General features: G+C 33.4%; 1 protein-coding gene across 1 annotated transcript in view; it reads right to left on the bottom strand.

The window, feature by feature from the left end:
• Positions 1–12687: 12687 nt before the first annotated feature.
• The window catches only part of LOC138138757 (protein amalgam-like), an 80801-nt gene continuing 69709 nt past the window's right edge, over positions 12688–23779 (bottom strand). Inside the window, exons 5-8 of the mRNA XM_069058768.1 lie at positions 20126–20223; positions 14742–14863; positions 13502–13953; positions 12688–13446 (exon numbers count right to left, since the gene is read on the bottom strand). Of these exons, the coding sequence (XP_068914869.1) occupies positions 13301–13446; positions 13502–13953; positions 14742–14863; positions 20126–20223 (818 nt within the window). The 3' untranslated portion in view covers positions 12688–13300. The remainder of the gene's footprint in view (positions 13447–13501; positions 13954–14741; positions 14864–20125; positions 20224–23779) is intronic.

Raw genomic sequence — 23779 nt, 5'->3', positions numbered from 1 at the left:
CACCAACAAAACTTGTTAATCACAGAGAGTGTTCGGGTTGGCAGCGGGATATAAGTGGGTTTCTCTCGGTCTAATCCCAAAAGATTTAAAAATGATATTCGTGGAATACAGAGGAAGGATGTTGGAAAAGCTGTACTTTCGGGGTTCATTAATTGTGCGGTAAATGATGATTTATGGCCTGTCTATCACGTTTTGCTTCTGTTTTATAATTAAGCGGTTGTTCATGTGGTTTTAATAATTAAGTGACGAAGTTCAAGTTTATTAATTTGATACATTGGGAGATTTCGAATTTTGTTGAAACAAATGTCGAGTGATCAACAAGAAAACAAATCAAGAGTGCTACCACACCTTTTGTTTTATCGAAACGTCTATCTTAGCTTAATCATACTCATACTTGCTACACGCAGTCGTTTTATTGGTTGCCTACCTCTCGAAAAATCTAGTGTTAATTAATTAATTGTTTTATTATTTTACCAGGAAATTTAGATCAGAAGTTAAAATTTGTTCACTTGTGTAATTTGTTTATTACTTTACTAAATAAGCATTTGTTTCCAAATTTGTGGATAATTTACAGACCTTCTCTGTCTCCAGTGTATATAAAGGATCAATTAGACTGGACAGTTGTGGGACTTTCCGAACAATGAATGAAGTTCCAAACTTTCGAGTATAAATATTTGAGGGTATGGACGAAAACTGTATTCAAGCAATAAATAAAGGAGTTCTCATGAGATTCGATGTTGTCATCTAGACCAAAGACACTAATGTGCATAGGGGGCGTATTGGCTTGCGTAATTAATAATTTGAAGACTAAACTTTTTTCGTCAGTTTCCATGAAATATTAGTTAACGTGACGACGGAATTGAAAATGCAACTCACAATACATTTGCAACGCTAACGTGGATATTTGCTTTTTGATTTAAAAAACGTGAAACATAGTTTACTGTGCGGTTTCGTAAATTTTGACATAAATGTCATGTTCGCTTGGTTAAATGAAATTGTGAAAAAACGAAAAGTTTTTGGGAAAATGTTTATCGTCTGCATAAACGCGCAACGGCAGCGGCATTTTTAATACAATCGTGTTAAATCAGGATTGTGTTTCTTTTCTCATATTTTAATCGTCGGATTTGAACTTTTTCGTAAATGTCAGTTGTGACAATAGTTATTTACACAATTAGTGGGATAAAAGCAATATTACAGGATTCGAGTGTGAAGATTGCAGATAACGAGGGCGTTAGCCCGAGTTCATCTGTAATCACACGAGTTTCCTGTAATATCCTTTAGCCCACGTGTTATGTACAAAATTTTATCTAAGACCGCCCCGAATTTAAAAAAAAAGGTAATTCTTATTTATTTCCGCCAGTTTCATTACACCACTCAGTGGAATAATAACTTACTTATCCCACTGAGTGGGGTAATGAAGCTCAGTTATCCCACTGAGTGGAGTAATGAAATGCGTCCGGTAATGAAGTTCCTTATTCCACTCAAATGAGTGGGATAAGTGTCATTTATCCCACGGGATTAGATAAATAAAATTATTGGAAGCAAAACTATCATGGATTCAGAATTTCATTTGATAACAATAGTACAATATTTAAAATATCTACAAATGTATTGTGGGTTGCATTTTAATTCCGCCGGGCTCATTATCACTCGTGAAATATCCTGTATAAATAGCATTTGATTCAATATTTAGTTTCAGAAATACGGTATGAAGCTCAGTGACTATTTTGTAATTAATTAAAAGTGATAAATTATTAACACAGTTTGTTTTGCTTCAAATTACTCGTAGAACTGGCTCCAGAGAATTTCATTGAATAGACCGTGAGTGTTAAAATTGTGATATCATCCACAAAGCGAGTCATAATATCAATGAGTTTTGCACAACGAATACATCAAAGTGAAAAAATATGAATGGGCATCAAAATATGTTTTATATAAATACTTCTCATTATTTTTTCTTTGATCAGCTACATACACTCTAGTTACAAAAGAATCTCGCAGCTTCATTGAAATTCAAACGTACAGAATGTGTCAAATACGAACCACGTTGTTTTATCTTGAGAAAGACGATCCTTATTAATTAAGGTGTAGGAGTTGTAGCTTTATCTCTGTTTGTTGCAAGATCAAACCCACTTCATAGTATTCATTTGATTCCATAAATAATACAGCGGCTTTCAGACACCACAAAATTTCTTTGATGAAAGCAAAGTCGAATTGCTTTGAGAAAATTAGAATTATAATAAGACAATTACACACTAATTCTCTGTGTCTAGTTTGTAATTAATGTTTTACAAGTTAATTTCGTTAAATAATTTGGAAATTATTTGAGACAAGAACGGATTCAGAACATTGGATTAAATTTTATCGGAGAAGGTACGAGTACGTCGCGTTGTTGAAAATTAATTAAAATCCACGTTTCTACGACTAATTTTTTAATGAAAAATTGATTATTTGCATTTGGTACGCTACACATATCCTCATATAATGCACCCGTCTATTTTTAGAATAACTACAGTCGAAATGCACTGTGGAATAGTCTCCCCTTTTTACTTGTGGATCAGGGAAGATATAAATGTCGGACAAAAACTGAATAAAATTGTTTCTAGTTTGTTAATGTAAAACTAAAGCGTGAATATGTAAAGATGGTGAGGTGGACGCTGTCAAGTTCCTTGCTGTCAACTTTGAAATTTAAAACAGTGAGGGATGTCATGTGATACACCATTTGAAAGGTCTTTTAATCCTCTATTCAATATTGTGTCAATTCTTTTAATTCGTTCTGGAGTTCGTTCATAGGATCATAGGTTTACTGCATAAATTAGTTGACTTTCGTATTTAAAGTAATAGTAATTCCAATGTAATAAGATGAGAGTTTCGTCAGGTTCAGCAAAAAAGTCGAATTTTCCAACAAATTAATTAACTTGATAAATGAAATAAGTACCAGACTGTATAAAAAAATAACACTGTTTTTTTATTATTATTTCATCTACTACTAGCAAAGTTTATGATGTTCATTTCAATGTCCTAATAATGTACATTACCGCACTAGTGTGATTGAAGTTTTACCGCCCGCACGATTAACCCTATTAAAAAATTAGTAAAAATTACGAAACTTTAGGGTTACATTTCCTTCATATAAGGCTTCAAACGTGTGCACTCAATTTTCCCGTATCACTTCATTCAGAGCCATAAAACATGGATTTTTTCCAAAAAAAAATGTTTTTTCCGTGCACGCTCATAATTCACAATTAATTCAAAGAACATATTTATGAAATTCGCATCAAAAGAAAATCATTAGTTTTTGAATTATTCCAATTTTAATATTAACACCGAAAAATGATCAAGATTTACAACATTACAACTGCAGTGTCATAAATAAATACCTCATTGTTGGGAAACATTTGTTGAGAACTTTTCCAGTAATTCTTTAGTTCCTTTAAGGTACCATAAATAACCCATGTCAACCTCTATTGCGGAAGTGACCGCCCAATTTAATAATAAATCATAGCTAAATTTTGCACTTTAATATCGAATTCTATTTATATTTTTAAAAACCGGTGATGCTTTCATGATTTCAATGACATCAAATTTTTACTAAATATTTGAAAGGACTCTCAGTGAATAATTATGTGTAAATTAATCTAGCGGTTATTGAATTAAAATGAAATATTTAGTGGTTTCATAAAAAAATTTGAAATTTTTACAGAATATTCTACAGCATTACTCAATCATTACTGAATTTTTTTAGAATTTTAAACCGATTAGAAGTGTGTTTTCGCTGGGGCGGTAAAACTTGAATCACCCTACTATGTAAAGTCATACATTTTCTTGTAAATCTTTCGTTTTTTGCTGGTATCACAGTTGCAACAGCCTCATTTGCTGTAATCTCGATTTCCAAGAGAAATCAGAACAGTAGCAGAAATAAAAAATGCTTCTACTACTTTGGTAGTCTTATTATAATTTTTTACGTTCTAATTATTTCTCTTTAAAATTTTTCCTTTTGCCTCCATTTTCTTGAAATATGTAAACAATTGTAACACGTGATTAGCTATAAAATCAAAGTAAAAATAAATAAATAAAAGTGATTATTTCCTTCATGTGTTTAGCAACCAATTGCGTGACAAATATTGAACAATCAAAACGAGAAAACAATTATTCGGTCAGAAGACCAATTATTGTCAAATAATTATTTGCTAATAATTGAATAAGAAGTAGATGCAAGTGAATGTGAAAGATGATTTAAAATACTATTGTTAGATGTGTGTCGATGACAGTATCCAGTTGAATTTGTGGATCTCTTGCCATACTAATAAAGTGGGTAATTACTGTTGTTGAAGTATAGACAATTCATATCTGTTACAAAAAGAAAACCCAAAGCATCCAAGAGCGCGAACAGCTCAAGTAGAAAATTCCATTATCGATCCTTTATTTTCGTCAATAAAAAGAGTGAATATTGTTAAACTGTATTCTGTTAATGGCCATTCCAATTTTATATCCTAAATTGTTTATCCTAAAGATTTTCGTGCTTTTTAAAATCACACAATTATTTAATATTAAATTTGTTGGACTAGAAGTATGAGCTTTAATAAATTCACGTTTCCGACCAAAGTGTCGCCTAACAAATTATATTTTTTTAGCTTTTCTTTGTTAAAACGAGTTCAATTTCACAGCAAATTTAATACGTGGTTGCTGTTGTATGAAATATCAGATTAAATTTTTATTATGTCGTGTGCACAAATCACAACTGATTTGACTTTAATATAATAATAGCGAGGGTAAAACTAAAGTGTAAACAAGATAACTCCCAACGTCTCACATCGACAACAATAGTTATTGTACTAAAGGGACAACCCCATTGTTGTGCAATATGATTTAGTTCTCACTTCGTTGCTTTGCTGAAATGTTACTAAGCACACAACTTTCTTAAAGATAGAGTCTTATCATCTATGTTGTTTATAGAATCCCTAAAAAATAGCAAACATTAATAGGGTACTGCAGAATTCAATATACCACTTACATATGTGCGCCAAAGCTCGGGTTCTGCACTGTGGCAAGTTAGAATTTCACTGCAACCCTATTTTCACTTATAATCAATAGTCCATGGTACCATAGTACCTACATGGTCATAAATCAGAATTGAATGGTGCCAATGTAATTTTCTTGAAAAGGCTCCGTTTCTATCACAACAAAAAATTTTGCCCTTACCCATAGGCGGGTATATGTCGAGTGTTCAAATGAAATCCTGGGCTGAGTAGGCGTTGGAAAAAGTAAACCGTTTAGAACAGTGTAAAGTTTGAATTTCCCGCCGTTTGACACGAATGATATTTGTTTATGTTTAATCGGGACATAATTGAACATGTTTGTTTTCAACAAAGGGTGCCCCTAGATATTTGCTTCGAGAAAGAGAATCTATTTTTCTATTCTATTTTAATCTAAAATATTGCAAAGAAAGAAAAAAGAAAGATTTCTTTGGCTCTAAATTTTAGGTTAGCTGTCAACATGCTCCAATTAATTCACGCTGTAAAAAAGCACAACAATTGACGATTTCCAACGCCTTCCCAGCCCAGGATTTCATTTGAACGCGCGATATTTTGATGGCCAATTTATTCCAAATTTTAAATCTATTTGTAACCATTTTTCGTAAATGTAAAAAATGCAAATAGAAAAAACGTTTCATTTAACAAAATCTAATCCGTGTTAAAATTAACACAAACATTTCAGATACATCCTGTATGTATTTATACAGGGTGATTCATATAGTATCATACAAATTTTAACCAGTGGTAAATTCCAACCCCTAGACACTCTTACAAAAATGTCTAGGTTCTAAGATTAAAACTGTTGAAGATAAAGCATGTTGAAGAGTGTAATACCACCTTTTAAGAAGTGCAGATAAATGAAAATATTTTACGTTGAAAAAAACTGTCAGGCATTGTTGTCAAAATGAACCTAAAGCGAATTTTATAATACATACCAATATTTTCTCTGTAGCTTCTATTGTTTGTTTGCTTCTATTATGTTATGAGTGTTATGACGTTAATGCTATTTGTTATACATTGGACGTAAAGTGGAATAATTTAGCAAAGAATGGCATTTACTAATACTGAAAAAACCGATATGGTAATTTTTGCCAATTTTTGATGTACTATGGCGGCCAAAAAAATTTGGCCGTCACTTTCTTGACATTCAAGTAAAGTGTAAATAAACCTTTAGAAATCGTAACCCCACTTTCGATTCTTGTCATTTTGACAACCAATTTAAACTGTTTGAAGCTCAGATATTCCAAAAATCTGACATGAATGAATAAAATTAGAGCAATCGTACATAGATAACCTGAGGTAAACGTTCTGTGTAGTAGAAATGACAAAATAATTTTGAGTTTTGAAATTTACCACCCAAAAAATAACGTTCATAATCAAGACGGTAATCATGATGACAATAAAGTACGGATTACAATTTTTTTTTTTTGAATTGACAGACAATGACGGCCAAAATTTTTTGGCCGGCATAGTATGACTCAAAATTTTATTGCCAAGAGCCTTTTGAGACCGGAATCTGCCGCTGGTTAAAATATTTATGAAACTATATGAATCACCCTGTATAAAACATTTGTTTAATACACTTACACGTTATCCGCTAAATTTAATATTTTATAAAATACCGGACCGCTAATATCGATAATAATTAATAGTCTTCAAATTAATCAAAATCTGCAAATTTACTCCCTACAATTCTGAAAAAAGTCCTGATTAAATAACTATAAGGACGAGAATAGAATATTTGATAATAATAGTCATCAATACTGAAACTACGTTAACGTCATCAGCGTGTCAATTAAATTTCTACCATATAAATATTAATAATAGCAACACTGCCATTGTTTTTATTTAATTATTTGCGTGATTTTGATTGACGATTGACCAACTGTCAAATTTCACACAATGAAAATTCTCCTGCATTTTAATTTTTCTTTTTATAAAATGTTTATTTAAAACATAAATTTGACTTGCTCATTTGGAAACGGAAATACTACAACAACTTTGCTGCAAGCTCTGAAATGACAGGAAACAAACAATTTAGAGGAAGGCGCCGCACATAAAGCATCTTGCATGACTAAGGAAGTCAGTTTCCTTACGTAAAAATACTTTGACAAAAACTGTAACTGACAATTTTCATAGTTGATAGTTAAGTAAATAAGCTTCACAGTATCACTATAACAATAATGTAATTTAGATTATTCCTAAAACAACATCGCATGAATAAAACTTATTTCTGGCTCTCATTTTAGAATATCATTCATGTTTTATGGGCAGCACTTAATTCCTACTTAAACTTAAATAAACTGGGCGAAAATATTTACGAATAATGGTAAAACGATTAGGACTAGGAAATAGAATTTAATTTAAACAAACGCAACATCAAAATAAAAACACTTCTTCATAAGAACACAAAATGTAGGCGAGGCAGTGTCAATCAGGCTTTTGATGACGTCGCTACGAACTATCACGTGAACATCTCATGACTATGCCACTGGTTCGCCGCGCCAACTATAGTTATATAATATAACTCCACAACCTCTTGAACAAGTTGAGGCGTACTTCAAATAATTCCATAGATCTGGAAGCACTGCTCTTAGTTGCTACTGAGCTACAATTAAGAGGGTTAACATTTTCTCGTGCTCGTTGAAATATACCCACGCGTATTCAATTGAGAGTATTAGGTACGAAGCGATTTTGAAGACTATGTATTTGTTTCAAAAAATTTAATTCAATCAGATCGTTGGCAAATTTAAATTTCAGTTGAAATTAATATTGCTTGTGGTTTCCCTGATCGGCTGCTGACCACGATGCCACCGAATTCGCTGCACTGCAGCGACATATTTGAAATTCTGCTGCAGTTATTAATTTATTATCGTTGCGCCTTCTCTTAGCCTTCACCGCCCGTTGAATCCTCTCACACAAACAAACCTTTCGGCGTAGTTTCGTAAAAAGCCGCTCTCCTGTTACGTCAAAGGCCGATTTACAATCCCATTTCGATTTATCCCGGTAAATTTAACAAAGCGAATCGGTCCAGGCCAAAGGAGGAATGAAATGAAGCACGTCATTAAAACACTTAAATCGAGGACTGAAGTGGCGGAAGACGTTCGTGAAGAGAGTGTTTCCGGGCCCGGACCGGTAAACGGATTGTTGGCGTTAGAAATAGCGATTTGTCTGGCGCTGATAATATGTGGCATCTGTGCGGGTTCGGTCGAAATAGAGCCGTATTTCGCCACACAATTAAAGGACATTTGTTAAGGTCGAAACAATGGGTTTATCTTTAGTGTAAGCAAAAAATGCCTTTTGGGATATGTATAAATGTGGACGCCATTATTTTAAACCATCGACGATCCCGCCACAGCCAGTTATCGCTCGATCAGCCGGATTTTTTTGGCTGACACTGTGCAAACACGCGATTCCGGGACCACATACCATGCTAACGAGAAGCTCTGTAAGTCAGTAATTGGACAGGATTTATTCAATTTTGGATTCGTTTGCTTCACGGAGGTGTTCTAAGATGACAGATTGTTGTGTGCTTTTGCAGCGATGAACAGATTGGCAACAAAATATGAGACACATTACGACAATATGAGACTGTCGGATTCATTTTTACTTTAGAAATATAACATTTTAATGAAAATATTTTATATATAGCTCTTTAATGTAGACTCCTCCGCAGTTCTATTTTTTGATACATTGTATGCTGTTGCTGAAAGAGGTAGATATTGTTTTTTCGGTAAAGAAATAATGACATTAACACATTTTCACCTAGTGCTTCACACATCCAAAAACGTATATTACGTTAATTTAAAACATTTGCAAGCCTTCACCTGCAATTTTGCTGGTTTGCCAATAAGTTAGGATTTGTAGGATAAGTAGGTTTTCTGAAAAGTATCTCTGTCAATGAAGGTAATGGTTCGCCAGTGATCCCCTCTACTCCTCTAGTCGATGTGTAGGTACTGACGTTTTGTTAGCCATCCTGCTAACTTCTTCAGAGCAGGGAGGAAGTCCATTAACTCCATGGACAACGGCAGCGAAAACTGGCGTTCTCTCAAGACACTCTGTCATTATAAACAAATAAGTTTGAAGAAAAGGATTCAATGAGAAAATCTTTTTTATTTTTACGTTTCGTTTAAAAATTATAAGAAATCTGTTAAGAAAGTGCCCTTGCAGACCTTAGGCACTTACAAACCTCGCCTACGGCTCGGTTTATAATCTTTGCCTGCGGTCTACAAGAAAGCACTTTCTTACCTTGATTTGAAATATACTATTTTGTTCGACACTGTTAGAATTTAAGATTTTTCTCCTATGTGAACGGATTTTGATAAATGTCACTCACAACTTGTCAAAACGAAACGTCAAGCTAATCTTAAGGATTTTAAGCGATTTGGAACCTTTAAGGGGTTCGTCGAACAAAAAAAAAAAAACGTTGTATTCACCTCGTTCGTGTGTAAATTGGGCTCTTTTTGGCACTCGTGGGTCTTTAAAAAACGCTCGTTTCACTCGGGTTTAAAACTGGCCGACTCATGCCAAAAAAGCCCAATTTACACACGAACTCGTTAAATAAACTACTATTATGTAACAAGTGAGTAAAGTAATACTTTTTTTCACGAGTAGAGAAGATTGCAATTCCTATTTCATGTCCAGTTTTACAAATGGTATGTTACGGCACGTTTTTTAATGTAAATGCATCATAAAAAATGACCGCTATGGCATTTTTTGACGCTTCTTGACGGATTCAAAAATCACATATTTTGAACGCAATTTAATGAAAAAACCGGTGAATTTAAACGGACGCCAAAAAATCGTTTTTTATTTTATTTCACGTTTTTGTATGTAAATTGATAACATACAGCATAACAATAACAACGGATACATTTTAAGCTGCAATCTCCAATTAATGCTTTAAAAATTAAAATTTAATTGGTTTTGTTTGGTTTTCACCGATTGAAATAAAATTTGGACTTATTGTATTATACTTCATTATAAAAATAATGGAAAACAAGTGAACTGGATAGAGTTGAAAACAAAAAGGCTAAAACAAATCATCAATCACAAATCTTATTGTGATTTATGCTTTTGACGTTAAATTGGTACTTAATTTTTTAACTATAGTTTGTCTCAATACTAAATTTCCACCACATGTTGAATTATGTTGGCAAAATAAAAATATTTCTAAACTGGGGATTCTCATAATCATAACCAAAGTTGGCAATATAATTATTTTATAAACATGATTCGAAAACATTAAAATTACTTCATAAGTTTATTTTGCTTTTAGAATTTGATTTTCTACCTACTTGCTTGCTGCATTTTAAAAAAGTTTTCGTTCTTTTCAAAATTGACAGATAACCTAACAAATCTGTGGCCGTCGTGAAATAGTAGTTTATTTAACGAGTTCGTGTGTAAATTGGGCTTTTTTTGGCATGAGTGGGCCAGTTTAAAACGCGAGTAAAACGAGCGTTTTAAAGGTCCATGAGTGCCAAAAAAGCTCAATTTACACAAGAACGAGTTGAATACAACGTTTTTTTGTTCGACGAGCCCCTTACAGGCTCAAATCACTTAAAATCTTTAAAATTAGCTTGACGTTTCGTTTTGACAAGTTGTCAAATTTATCAAAATCCGTTCACGCAGGAGAAAATTCACAAATTTTGACATTGTCGAACAAAAAAAGTAGGTAAGTCGAAAATGTTAATTTTTCAGGGCAACGATTCAAAATTCCACATCATTCTTAAAATCCTGTAATTAAATAGAAACTTCTTTCTACCTGTATTTGCTTTCAATATAAGTAAATTTTAAACTGTGAAAATCTGAATTATTTAATTCCATGATTTATTATTAAGGTGTAAACATCGTTAACTCATTTTTGAAATTATTTGACTTACCTACTTTTTCACGACCGCCACAGAAATACAATCTGACGCATTTTTCACCAAACAGTGTTGCCGGTTATATTTCCAACATAGTGCTAGGGGAAATTTAGAATTGAGTCAGACTTTAATAATAAAAACTTACATTAATTATTATCAGAGAAAATTCCATTTTTTTTTAAATTTTAATTTTCACTTTTGTTCTAATTCTATGAATAAATTTATATTGATACCAACACATCATGTGGGCCCCCTCGCAGCACACCACTGGCTAATCTGCCTATAAATGTAAAAGCCACCCTTACTGTCTTTCAAATTCCCCCTCGGTCGAAACACATGCTTGTTTGAGCAACAATTTGCTTTTTCCACCCTGTCTTAACCCTAACCTTCAGATTACGTGCTCGTCTTCTCCGCCACCGCTTTACACCTTTTCAACCACTACAATTTATCCCTTTTCACTAAATTTTCACCTCTTATACATCCCGCGCAAACTCGAATCTATCAGAATAATGACGTATTTTTCCGTATTTATTATCTTTATAAATAGTAGATTATATCATTAAGAGTAGAAGTGAGTCTAAGCCCAGAGATTGAAGACCGAAACAAAATTGAGGTCGGCAACTGGGCGAAGCACAAAAAGACCTACTCTGAATGATATACATATGTGCTATACTATTTTATCTTCAATCGGATCACAAAAAAAATCTGACATAAACTCATTTATTTTCTTTTGCTGCAGTTACAGTAAAATGACAATTTTCAAACTTACAGTTTTCAAATTTTAAGGCACCAGTAATTCCTTTTTCTCTTCTTGCAGGTTCAATAATATTAGTAAAGTCTACTAAAGTCTAAAATTTACTTTTTAACGTTGAACGGCCTTCTGGCTATTTTTAATTTTGACATTTCTCGTGCATGCACACGGGCGACTCGTGTTACACCACAGTGGCACGGATTAAATATTTTTTTTGTTCGACACTGTCAGAATTTGAGAATTTTCTCCTGTGTGAACGGATTTTGATAAATTTGACAACTTGTCAAAACGAAACGTCAAGCTGATTTTAAAGATTTTTAGCGATTTGGAGCCTTTAAGAGGCTCGTCGAACAAAAAAACGTTGTATTCAACTCGTTCTTGTGTAATTTGGGCTTTTTTTGGCACTCGTGGACCTTTAAAACTCTCGTTTCACTCGAGTTTTAAACTGGTCCACTCATACCAAAAAAAGTCAAAATTACACACGAACTCGTTAAATAAATAACTATTAGAGGCTTTATCTTAATAGGGATAATTTAATTATTAAATATTTCGTGTAATTATTGATATAGAAATCGTGAGAAATGCTTCAAATGATCTTAAATTCAACTCTTAGGATTTGAAGTGTTTCAAGTCTGGTTGCAAAAAAGCCACTTCAACCATTTCTATAGAGATACACAAAGGCGAGGTTTTCGACAGCTTGAAGATAAATTAATAAACTTAATATTTTGTAACATCATAGATAATTATGACTAATAGTCAACTTATATGAAAAGAATTACATCTCACTTCTTATTATAACAGACAGAGAGAAAGTTATTTGATCAACAACTACGAAAAAGTCGTTTCCGTTATTACAGCTACTGTTTGTGAACTCAGAGCAAAACAAGCATTTGTAAACAAGCAGGAAGAATACTTACTTCAGTCGGAGTGGAAATCCTAATCTGGAACTCTATATTTGCACTTTTGCTTACGATCTTTTTTGTTGTACTCGTGGTGAATAACTTCATTTCTAGTGGAATAAATATAGAAAATGAACTTGTGTACTATTTAAGCTTTATTTACATATTATTTGACATCGTTATCATCGAAACAGTTATAGAACTAATACATTTTATTGCACTCTTATAAAAATAGTTCAGTCTTTATATACATGACATTTACGTATAATATGTGCAAGCAAAGAAGCAGTGAAAAATTATCAAAAAGAGAATTTACAACGACAGTCGATCTTAACTGAAAACACTTTTCGTAAACAACGACAGGGGAAAGACACCATGGAAAGTGATAACGATATAAGTTAGTTCTATGACGTACTAGTACACACAGTGAATGACTGAAAGATCCCATCTGGAACAGAGTGTCTTTGGACTTTAAGCCTAAAAATGATAAAACGTTTCGCTTTTCCTATCAGTGATATCTAAACGTGAATTATCTTAAGATGAACAAGTATATTATCTATACATTTATTAAGCAACATTGGAAAAAAATCTGCAGTCACTTTTCACATTAAAAACTTACATTAAAGTAGTCAGTTCTCACTGGTTTTCCACATGTTATCACAAGGTTTCTATAAAATAACATCACGTGGTTTCTTTTTCTTTACTAAAACACTTTGGTTTAAAACACACACCACTGAAATACCCCTTTTAAAACAACTCAACCACTAGCACCAGAATCAGACTAATTGCAGAAGTGACCTGGTCACGGACGCCACTGCTGAAGGGTGCCATCCCTTGCTGACTTACCCCGTAGACAGCTGGCTGGGCAGATGGTTCTACCATGTTCTCCATATCTACCACACAACACAAGACAAATCTAAAAACACAAATTTCTTTCAAAATTATTACCAATTGATCTGGTGGTGAAGTGGAAGATGGGCGACAGCTTGTTCCATCCGTGTTGATTCCTCGCCTGAACTCTCGCTTCGTAGGTGGTAGACGAATGCAAGGACCTGATAGTGTACCACATTCTTTGACGAGTCACCCCTGGGTATGGAGGAGGCAACGGCATCTGCATATTGGTCACGCCAGCACCAGGAAGAACGACACTATTCCAGTCATTGCGGTACACCATCTTGGTATTGTTGTACATCTCTTGGTGGTGTCCGTGATGGTGATGAGGTTGCTGTCTATAAAACAAACGGTATTCGGTGATAGCTGCGTGGCTGTTGACCGACCAGGAGATGTTGTAGGTGTCTTTTTCGGTGCCGAGGGGCGGCGAATCAAAAACTGCCAGTCCAGCAGTTCCGGTTAAAGTTAATTGTCCTCGTCCTTTTCCATGTGAATTGCTTGCAACACAGCTGCAATCGGATGGAAAAATTCCGTTAATCAACAAAGATGTTTTAATGAAGAACTTAATTATATTAGTGTGGCAAGCGAGAAAACAAAGTTTTAATTTTTGGCCATTGTTCGCGTCAGCTCAATCAGATAATTCAGGATCGATATTTAATTTCTTCGAGTTAGGAGATGAGGAGCGCGATGAAGTGAAATCAAAAAATTCAGACAAAAATAGGATTATCTTGGGCTCTTCTCGTTAAATTTAATGGCTTCCACATAAAGTCTTTGTACATTATTTTATTCTCTTCTAGGCGATGTTATTGTCTTGTTCGTTTCGTTGCTCCACAAATATGTGTAATTAATATTATACAGAATTGTAACAACAATGAATATGTCCTACGCATTACCCTACAGAAAATGTACTATGAATTTAAACATAATAACATTTCTACCGTTTGCTAGAATATCATTTCTGTTTTATATTTAGATCCAGATTAGCACCGTTTTATGTTTAATAAAATCTCTAGATCTCCTTTGCCACAATTTTTTATGTTACAAAGTTAATAAACAAAGCGTAAATTCTTGGCCAACTTCTGAAAGCCATATTTCTCTGTGAAAAATGAGCCTAAACCAGACGATAAGATTATTAGAGCCATTTGCATTGCAAATTCTTTCCAAGAATTAAAAAACCTCGCTAATGTCCCGTTAACTTGGTCCTCGACTAATCCACTGCTGCGACCTCGTACTTAAAGTATTAAATTATCAAAGTGCTCCAGTAGTTTAAGTCGGAAATAGCAAACTAGTTTCAAACCTGTAGTTTCCAAAGTCCGCTGAAGTAACGTTCCGAATAACGAGGGTGTATCGGTTGCCCCTTGCGTGTGCTGCATGCTGCTCAGTGGTGCCCAGTTGGGCAGTATCCTTAAACCAGAGCACCTGCAAAGAAAATATCCCAACGTGAAAACTCAATTACGAGACCGGACCTCTTGATTTACGTCTAGTACGTTCGTCGTTAATTACCGGAGAACATGCGGTAGGAACTAAAGTGGAAATGCAACTGCACTGTTCGATGCAGAGTGGATGCGATGCTGAACCTTTTAACAAGGTTTTTATCTGGTTTGGAGGATAAGTTTTCGTTTGTAGTCGGACAAACTTTTAAGCACTCGACGTGACGAACCCACACATAATTAGATCTAACCAACAAGTTATCCCGTACCTTGAGTCTGATGAAGCTTTTAACTGCTCTTTAATTTAGAAAACACAATTAAAAAAAAAATTGAAAGCGACTTAGAAAACCAGCATTTTATTGACAAAAACCCAAACAAAAAATCGTAAAATCGACTTTCGCACCACGACCGTAAATCGTCTTATCAAAAAATTCAAATATTACATATTCTAAGAGGTAGTTGTTAAAGGCGCATATTTTTCTTAAAGTGAAATAACGTAAAAAACATTTTATCTAAAATGCTAATATATTTATGAGATGGATGTAGATTTATTTTACAGCGCTCCAATTAATCAAGCACTCGGCTTCGCCTCGAGCCTGAAATCTAGTTTTCGCGCTGTAAAATACCCCTACCGTACTCTAATGTAAATAATTATTACTGGCATTTCAATCAACCGTTCAGTCATTTGTACATAGTTGACTTTCTTCTTGAACTGATTTCGTGCTACATAATGTAATGTGGGGTTATTGAAAGCTATTGTTCTGGATCGACAAACTCAGTAATGACGGGGGTGCTATTGTTCGTCTTGATAGATCCACGTATCTAAGTACTGCTAGTTTGATGGATGAAGAGTAAATATCAGCTCGAAAGAAAGTAAAAAAGCCACAAAGCTTCAGCTTTAACTCGATTTTAATAATAAACAATAGGTGTATACGAGATAGGTAGTAATTGAAGTGGTTAAAGGTATTTGTAAATGTAATTTTAAATATACTACCGATGTACTTCCTTTCAGGTGGTTTAAGGCTCTTTAATAATTTTATATGAATCGTAATAGTAAAAGTTTTAATATTTTCACATAATTTTTGTTGAAATTAACAGCAAATTAAACTGTATAGTAGTGTAAGTTTTATGGTAGTTAAAATGCGATAGATAAAATCCAACTACCTTCCCGTTAAGTTAACGAACTTATTAATTATGAAATAAAGCACCTTTCGCGAACATGTTCCATCCACCTTCCTAGTGGTATCTAAATTAATTGAACGAAGCTTGCACGAGTCATATATTGTTCGTAGTTGCCAGAAGATGGCAGTCGTGGATGGTTAATTTAATCTTTGCTTCCATCTACTTTAAATATTTTTAAAATGATAATGGAAAAATTTGCTGATAATTTTTAAACACATAAATATTGTGATGTGATTATTGCAGTTTTGCACCAGAAAAATCAGCTTTTCCATTTTTTAACACAAAAATATAGTTCAAGTGTACATGACTATACAGGGTGTCTCAAAATTCGCGAATTCCGAATTCAGAGCGTTGTAGGGGATCACTTCAGTAGTCCGAATATGAAAATAAAAAAAAATCGGGACTCCCCCCACAAAGATACATTGGTCTGAAGGTGCATTCTTTGAAGTGCGTTTTCTTCAAACACAGGCTGAAAAGTTCAGTGTTTATTGTTATTTATGGTGTAGATGATTGTGGAAAATAATAACGTAAAACAATTTTTTGAAAAATAGCTTTACTTTGGAAAAAAAAAAATCTTAAATTTTATTTTGTCACTCTGGATGTGAAGACTGCTATGTATTGAACAAAATTAAAGTGCTTATACAGTGTGGAATAAAATGATTTACATCTAGTTACCTTTGGAATTTTTACACATGTAAATTTTCCTGTACCGCTTTACTTTTTTTTTCGAAGTGCCGAACTATTAGTTCTGTCAATAAATGTCATCAATGGAGTTGACAATTGTTACAATTTTATAAATTGAATTAACAAACGTTCGTGGCCACTTTCGACACTAGCTGTGACTTGCTTTTGTTAGCTCCTTTTTAATTTCAATCTCAACTTTGCATTAATATCATCCCTTCGCAATAAATCATATTTGGAATTTGGATATACAGTGTCCCCAAAAAAAAAGACGAGTCCATAGCTCCCTTATTTATCGGAGGATTTTAATTATCTATACACCAAATTAAATGGTTGCTAATAGGCTATAAAATAGCCTAATAAATTCAAGTATAGCCCTATGGGCTTCAAGGGTAAACTGTCAAAATATTTTTTTTCAAATAGGATTACATACCTTTTATTAGTAATTCTGATAGAGACTTTAATTCTGAAAACAACAATGTATCAAAAGTATAACTTCACATTAAAAAAAATAACACTAACTTTTGAAACAAATGACGAGCATCAAGCGAAAAGCTATCAAAATGCACTGCGTTACAGTGTAACAACCAAATTAAGGTAGCTGACAAATAATAACATGTGGGATTGTGCAGATATGCCGCCAATGTTTAGCGCAAAAATAGACGATAGTAGCGTTTTTTACATTTTTTTTTTGTGAATTTTTGGTATTTAAGTGTATATTTGTGATACGTTCTTGTTTTCAGAATATAAATCTCTATCAGAATTAGTACAAAAAAATATGTATTCCCATTTAAAAAAAAATATTTTGACAGTTTACCCTGGAAGCCCATAGGGCTATACTTGAATTTATTAGGCTATTTTGTAGCCTATTAACAACCATTTAATTAGGTGTACAGATAATTAAAATCTTCCGATAAATAACGGAGTTATGGACTCGTCTTCTTTTTTAGGGACACCCTGTATATTTTGAGATTAGGCTTTCTTTTTTTTGTAGAGCAGCATTTCGTATTTTTACAAGGGTAATGCAAAGGTAACTAGATGTAAATCATTTTATTCCACACTGTATGTTCTTTAGGAAGAGCGATTTTTTTTCTAAGTATTTTTCGAGCTCCACTGGGTCCTTTCCTACCACGCTCTGAATTCGGAATTCGCGAATTTTGAGACACCCTGTAGATACATATTTCTAATTTATTGTAAAAAATCGTCATTTATTGTTTCGGAGCATCCGTTGACACAAGACAGAATAGAGAGCCCATCGCATTTTTAACAGTAACGATAAAAAAATAATTCAAAAATTTGAACATAATTTAATTGATATGTAACGAATATGGGAAAGTTAAGCAACATTGGGCGTGGTCAGCGTTTGGATGGGTGACCACGGGGCAGACCGTCTCCGTTATAACTTCAAAGAGAAAATCTACAATATTCAAATCTTACAATTAACAGTGTGAGAATGTGAGTAAAGCTAAATGCTTCTAGGGAGGGTATTAAGGTTAATTGATATATTGGAACCAATAATGTGTAATTGCATTTCTCTCAAGAGCTTCCAAACGTAACAAGTTCAGGGAATTGCAACGTCTCTGGGGCTTTGTTAATGAATCGATTGTCCGACCATTAAGAATAATACATTTTTTTGGCGTCCGTTATTAAATGCACAGGATTTTTCATTCATTTGCGTTCATAAAATATGTGATTTTTGTATCGGTCCAAAAACGTTAAAAAAGTGCCATTGCGGTTCATTTTTTCACGCATTTGCGTTAAAAAACGTGCCGTAGCATGTCATAAATTATGATACAGATGTTGTCGAATTAAATTTAAACTTACGGGCGCCAAAAAATTTTGTATGCAACTCGTTAGTAAAATATCTTTTTTTTTACTCGGTGGATTTGCGCACTCGCTCGTGCGGCAAATTTTCCTTCTCGCAAAAAAAAGTTTTACTTTACTCACTCGTTACATAAATAACTATTTTTCTACCGATTTTACGATCATAATAATTATTCAGGCCCTACAATTATTTGTAATCATGAAATTTCACTATCGTAGGTGACCTTTTTATTCTATATTCCAAAAGAAAAGTTCGTTCATTGGCAATAAACGAGTAATAGGTACAATTATATAGTTTTACATGTGAAATTGGAACTTCTCGAGACTGTCAGACTAACGTAATAAAAACAATCATAAAATCTCGCAGTATTTCGGCAAAGAACTTCATAAAATTTTTATCGACTGCTTCAGAAATCAGTTTGTTCTTTCTCAATCCAATTTTTGTCATTAGAGCGTATTTTTATTGCTTTCGCATTATTTTCGTGTTTGTACTCGGCTGACAAAAAAAATACGAGCGACAAGCTAATCAGAAGAGCGTTTGATGTTGTCGCGCTTTAGCAGTCAAGTTCTAATTGTCGCTTCCTCATTAAATTAATTTGTGCTAATAAGACGCGAGCGCCTAATTTTCATGGGGCGAGTCGTAAAGTGATAATTTTCGTTTAAAATTACACGCCAACAAAGAGGGAACGAATTTTTTCCATGTCATTTATACACAATAGAATGCAGAGATCATGCCAGTTTTTGGCTCGTATTAAACCGTTCGTTTGCAAAATATGAAAAGCTTCCTTTGCATAAAGAGATTTATTTTATTCAGCCACATTGACGCGAGCTCTGGGGGATGTAAAACAGTTTCAAAGCTTGGATAAGGCGGTGTTTCTGGTTGTAAATTAAGGGCAAAACCTTCATTTGGGGCCATCAAATAATGAGTTCATTACGTTGAGTATGAATTTTTTCCACGACGGATTTGTGTGTTTCTCGTGAAAAACGAGAAAGGTGGAGACTTTTATAAATTGTTGCGACCTGCCAGAAATATTTTATGTGCAAAAATATTGACGGAAGAATTCGGTCGTTTCTGAATTATTCCCAGAATGTCAATGTATCTCGTTTAAATATTAAAAAGCCCTTTCTTACATCGACTGACGTGACATCAGACAAATATATTCAAAAAGTTACTTCAAATCTTGTTTTTGATATCCCCGGGCTTTATTTTTTCATGAAAAAACTGGGCGATGTAAAACCATCCTTAAATAATTGATTGTTTCGAAAATTTCTGCTGCTCTGTTCCCTTTACGCTAGCTCGTACTTAAAGGAGGAGATTTAAGCGTCTTGAAGTTTTTAAGTCAACAAAAAAAAAATAGCCTAGGCAGCAGAATTAAAAATGCAGGTGTGGTAGTCAGCCTTTAGCGTTCAGTTTAAAGCTGCTCTCTGTAACTGTCTTTGATGTTCTCTGAGCAGAAGAACAACTTTATTTAGGACACGTAAAACGTTCGCAATGCAATAACCGTGGTGCTAACAAAATAACGACGTACAGTACGGTCCTTGATAAATATTTGAAATAAGTTACCTGTGGAGCTGGTTCAGCATGAACTATACACACCAACTGAGCTTCAAGACCTATTCCCGTGTGTACTGTGGCTCTTTCTGTTTCCACCTCGGGTCCGTCTGGAACAAAAAACCAACTATTTATCAAAATGCTTCATTCCATCTAGATTACTACAGAAAGTTGCGTCGGAATCCACGAATCAAAATGTAACTTTGTGGACGTAACATGCACTGATCGTACAAACCAACAAATTCCATTGGTTTTGCAGGCAAGAGAACTAAATAGTTTTCTTCCGTTTTAGCGATAAAAGACATGTTCTTTGCTAAAGTTTATTTGAGTAGGACCGAGCATTCTTACAGGGACAGGTCAGACTATATTGTACGTCATTGTTGTTCATTTTATAATATGTACAGTCGTGAGCAATAAATTTAGGTCGTCAATGTCACTCTTTGACGCAATGGAAAATGCTCCATTGTAAAACGGTCATAAACATCATAATCTATCATCATGTTGAATGGCATTAATTGTCATTTTTTCCTTATTTTTTTTGACACTTTGTTGACGTGGGCATTTTTTTTTAATTTGTGACAATCTAACCAAATTTTGAAATGACATTGACGACCAAAATTTATTGCACGCGACAGTAATCACAAATTTTCGGTTGCACAAAGAATGTTGTGTACACTTTGGTCGGTAAATCTTTTAACATCCTCGAGATTGTCCACAAGCGGCCTCGGCGACAATTTTTCTCCCAGTACGTTAAAGAATGATTTCGCGGCCTTGATATACAAATAACTGAATCACTGAAAATAAAGTAAAACATGATTTCATTGCTTAAAGTTTCCAATTATAATTTATTAATCGTAATAATGATGTAGGTAAAAATTAATAAAGCACTGTTGCATGGAAAGGGTGTACCAGAATTTCTGCGACAAGATGAATATTACAACACGTTTCGCAACAGCGTCTTTTTAAACAGTGACGAACGAATTGAAAATGTTGTGTTGCTTTAGTTGAAAATATCTCGAGGACGGTTCTAAATTTTTAAAATCCACTTTTATACGAACGAGCTTCGAGGAGTGATGCTCTTGAACTTAAAATAGTATTGGGTGGATTTCGATGGTTTATTGTTCACTTTTATGATAGACTGGGCAAAGTGCGCACCAACTTGCAGATTTTAGTTGTGATATTTTCTATTCGTTAATTAACGACGTGGAAATAAATGAATATGAAATTTTTTTTTTCAAACGTCAGTAAAATATGACATTATACTAGATTTCTAATGCTGAAATGGCATTTCATTGCCATGGCACCTGACGAGCTGACGAGCGGCAGATAAAGTTATTATCTCCGCTGACGAGCGGCTGACAAATTTTAATCAATTCGTTTCTGAATCTGACATATTGAAAACTGAAGTGAATAAATAAGATTTAATCAAGAAATTTGTACATAATTGCAAAAAATACTTACAAAATCTTTCCAAATTAAAGCAGGCGAATAATAATTATTTAAAAAAACATTTGGATTTTGTTGACAGCGTTGTTCATGCTAGTCATAGTCATAGTAACGAGCTACATTACTTTATCAGTCTATTCAATTTTCTAAGAAAAAAGGTGGAAAAGTGAAGATAATTCTTTAAAAAAAATTAAATTGACATGTTGTTCTATTCGAAAACTTCAACGGGAAAGAAAATATTTTCATTATTCCATTATAATAATAATAATAATAATAATAATAACAAAACAACTGACTTATCTAAAAGATTAAAACATTTTTCTTTACTTCTAATTTGACAGTCTACAAATAAACATTAAACTTTTATTAATGTAAATGAATTACCATAAATTTAAAAATTAAAAATATATTCGCTAATAATAAGTAAAGAGTGTACCTAATGAATATAAAATAATGTTACAAAATGCACACAGTCACAAACAACTTAGTTTTCCACCAATTGAGTAATCGACCGCTTCAAATGGTTGAAAATATTTAATCATTTTATCGCCAGTTCACACAATAATTATTCCTTTCACTCAAACACAAGAAGGTCAACATTTATCAAAAATTCAAAGCATCATTATTTAATGAAATCAATAGAACAATAGTGTTGTGTTTGGCGTTGTTGATAACATTTTTCCTGTTATTGCGTAAAGTATTATATCACCACTCGTCAGTCTACATAAAAAAAAAACACAAACAACGCAAAAAGTGAGGTTAGATTTAAACAACTGATTAGAGTTTGTAGTCCGTGGTGTGTTCACAATCAACTCTTCAACGACAACTTTGACAGGAAATTTACATAAATAAATGAACAGCCGATATACAAGGTGTCTCAGCTAAGACTATCGAGCCTAATAACTAAGGGCCGGATTTATATGCACTAAAAAAGTCGAAATATGCATGCAAGATATGCTTCCGAGATTACAAAATATGCACTTTAGTATGCAAAATATGCAGCTAAATATGCTTTAAAAAATCAAAAGAGGCACGCTTTTTTAATTTAAAACTTATATGAATTAAAAATAATACAATTACAATACAATGTTGATTTAATTACCATTAAAATGGCAAACAAGATACCTTTCTAAATTTTCTGGAGTAAAATTTGGTCTTCTGTCAGATAAAATATTTTTTGTGTTTGGAACATATTTGACAAAAAATAACTTTCCCGTCAGCAGTAAAATCCATTCACGGATTTGTTGACTTCTGTACCCTTTTACTTTAGAGTTTCTGAAAATAACAATTTTAATGTACTGAAAATCAACGGTAAAATATAAGCACCACTGGAAACTAAATCTTATTTAACAAGAATACAGGGCAAGTCACATAAGGCTTATTTCTGAATTTATTTTGTACGCAACCAAAAATACTAATGACGCTGACCACTTGATACCGTTTATAATGAGATTTAATTTAGTAATCAACGTAGGTATGTAATTTGGCTAAAAATGTCAAAATGACGTTATCCTGTTCTGATTAATGAAATCAAAAATTAAATTCATTAACTGTCATTTTGACATTTTTAGCCAAATTACATACCTACGTTGATTACTAAATTAAATCTCATTATAAACGGTATCAAGTGGTCAGCGTCATTAGTATTTTTGGTTGCGTACAAAATAAATTCAGAAATAAGCCTTATGTGACTTGCCCTGTATAATTATCTCCAGTAACCAGTAAGCTGTTGAACATACGAAAGACGCTGTGATTATGAGAAAAACTGTCATATTATATTATTATTTCGACCCCATGCCAATAGGGAGTTTGCGGTAGCGCATTTTCTGTTACGTTATACGAGAATTTTACCGTATAACAAAATATAACGTAAATTGCAGGAAACAGATGTGCGTTTAACAAAAAAAAAATTACTAACGTATAAGATAACAGTTGATGACAGATTCTTAGAATGACAGAATTAGAATGTCAAATCGAACAAGATGACGGAAATTATTTTATTTTATATATTGTGGTACAAAGGGCTCTTGAGGAAAGAAAAAGACTCTATTCACTGACTATAGATGTGTCTTTGCGTTCAAAATTTTGTTGCTCAATGTGAGACACTGGCACATCAGATTCTACGGTGACTTCAATAACATTAGCTTAAATACCATTTCCAGTACATTGTGCATGAAATAACAAATGCTGGATCTACCTACAAAGTATCAAACTTAGAGC

Source organism: Tenebrio molitor, chromosome 9, assembly GCF_963966145.1.
Source record: "Tenebrio molitor chromosome 9, icTenMoli1.1, whole genome shotgun sequence".
Classification (NCBI taxonomy): domain Eukaryota; kingdom Metazoa; phylum Arthropoda; class Insecta; order Coleoptera; family Tenebrionidae; genus Tenebrio; species Tenebrio molitor.
This window is presented reverse-complemented; position numbering and strand designations above follow the sequence as displayed.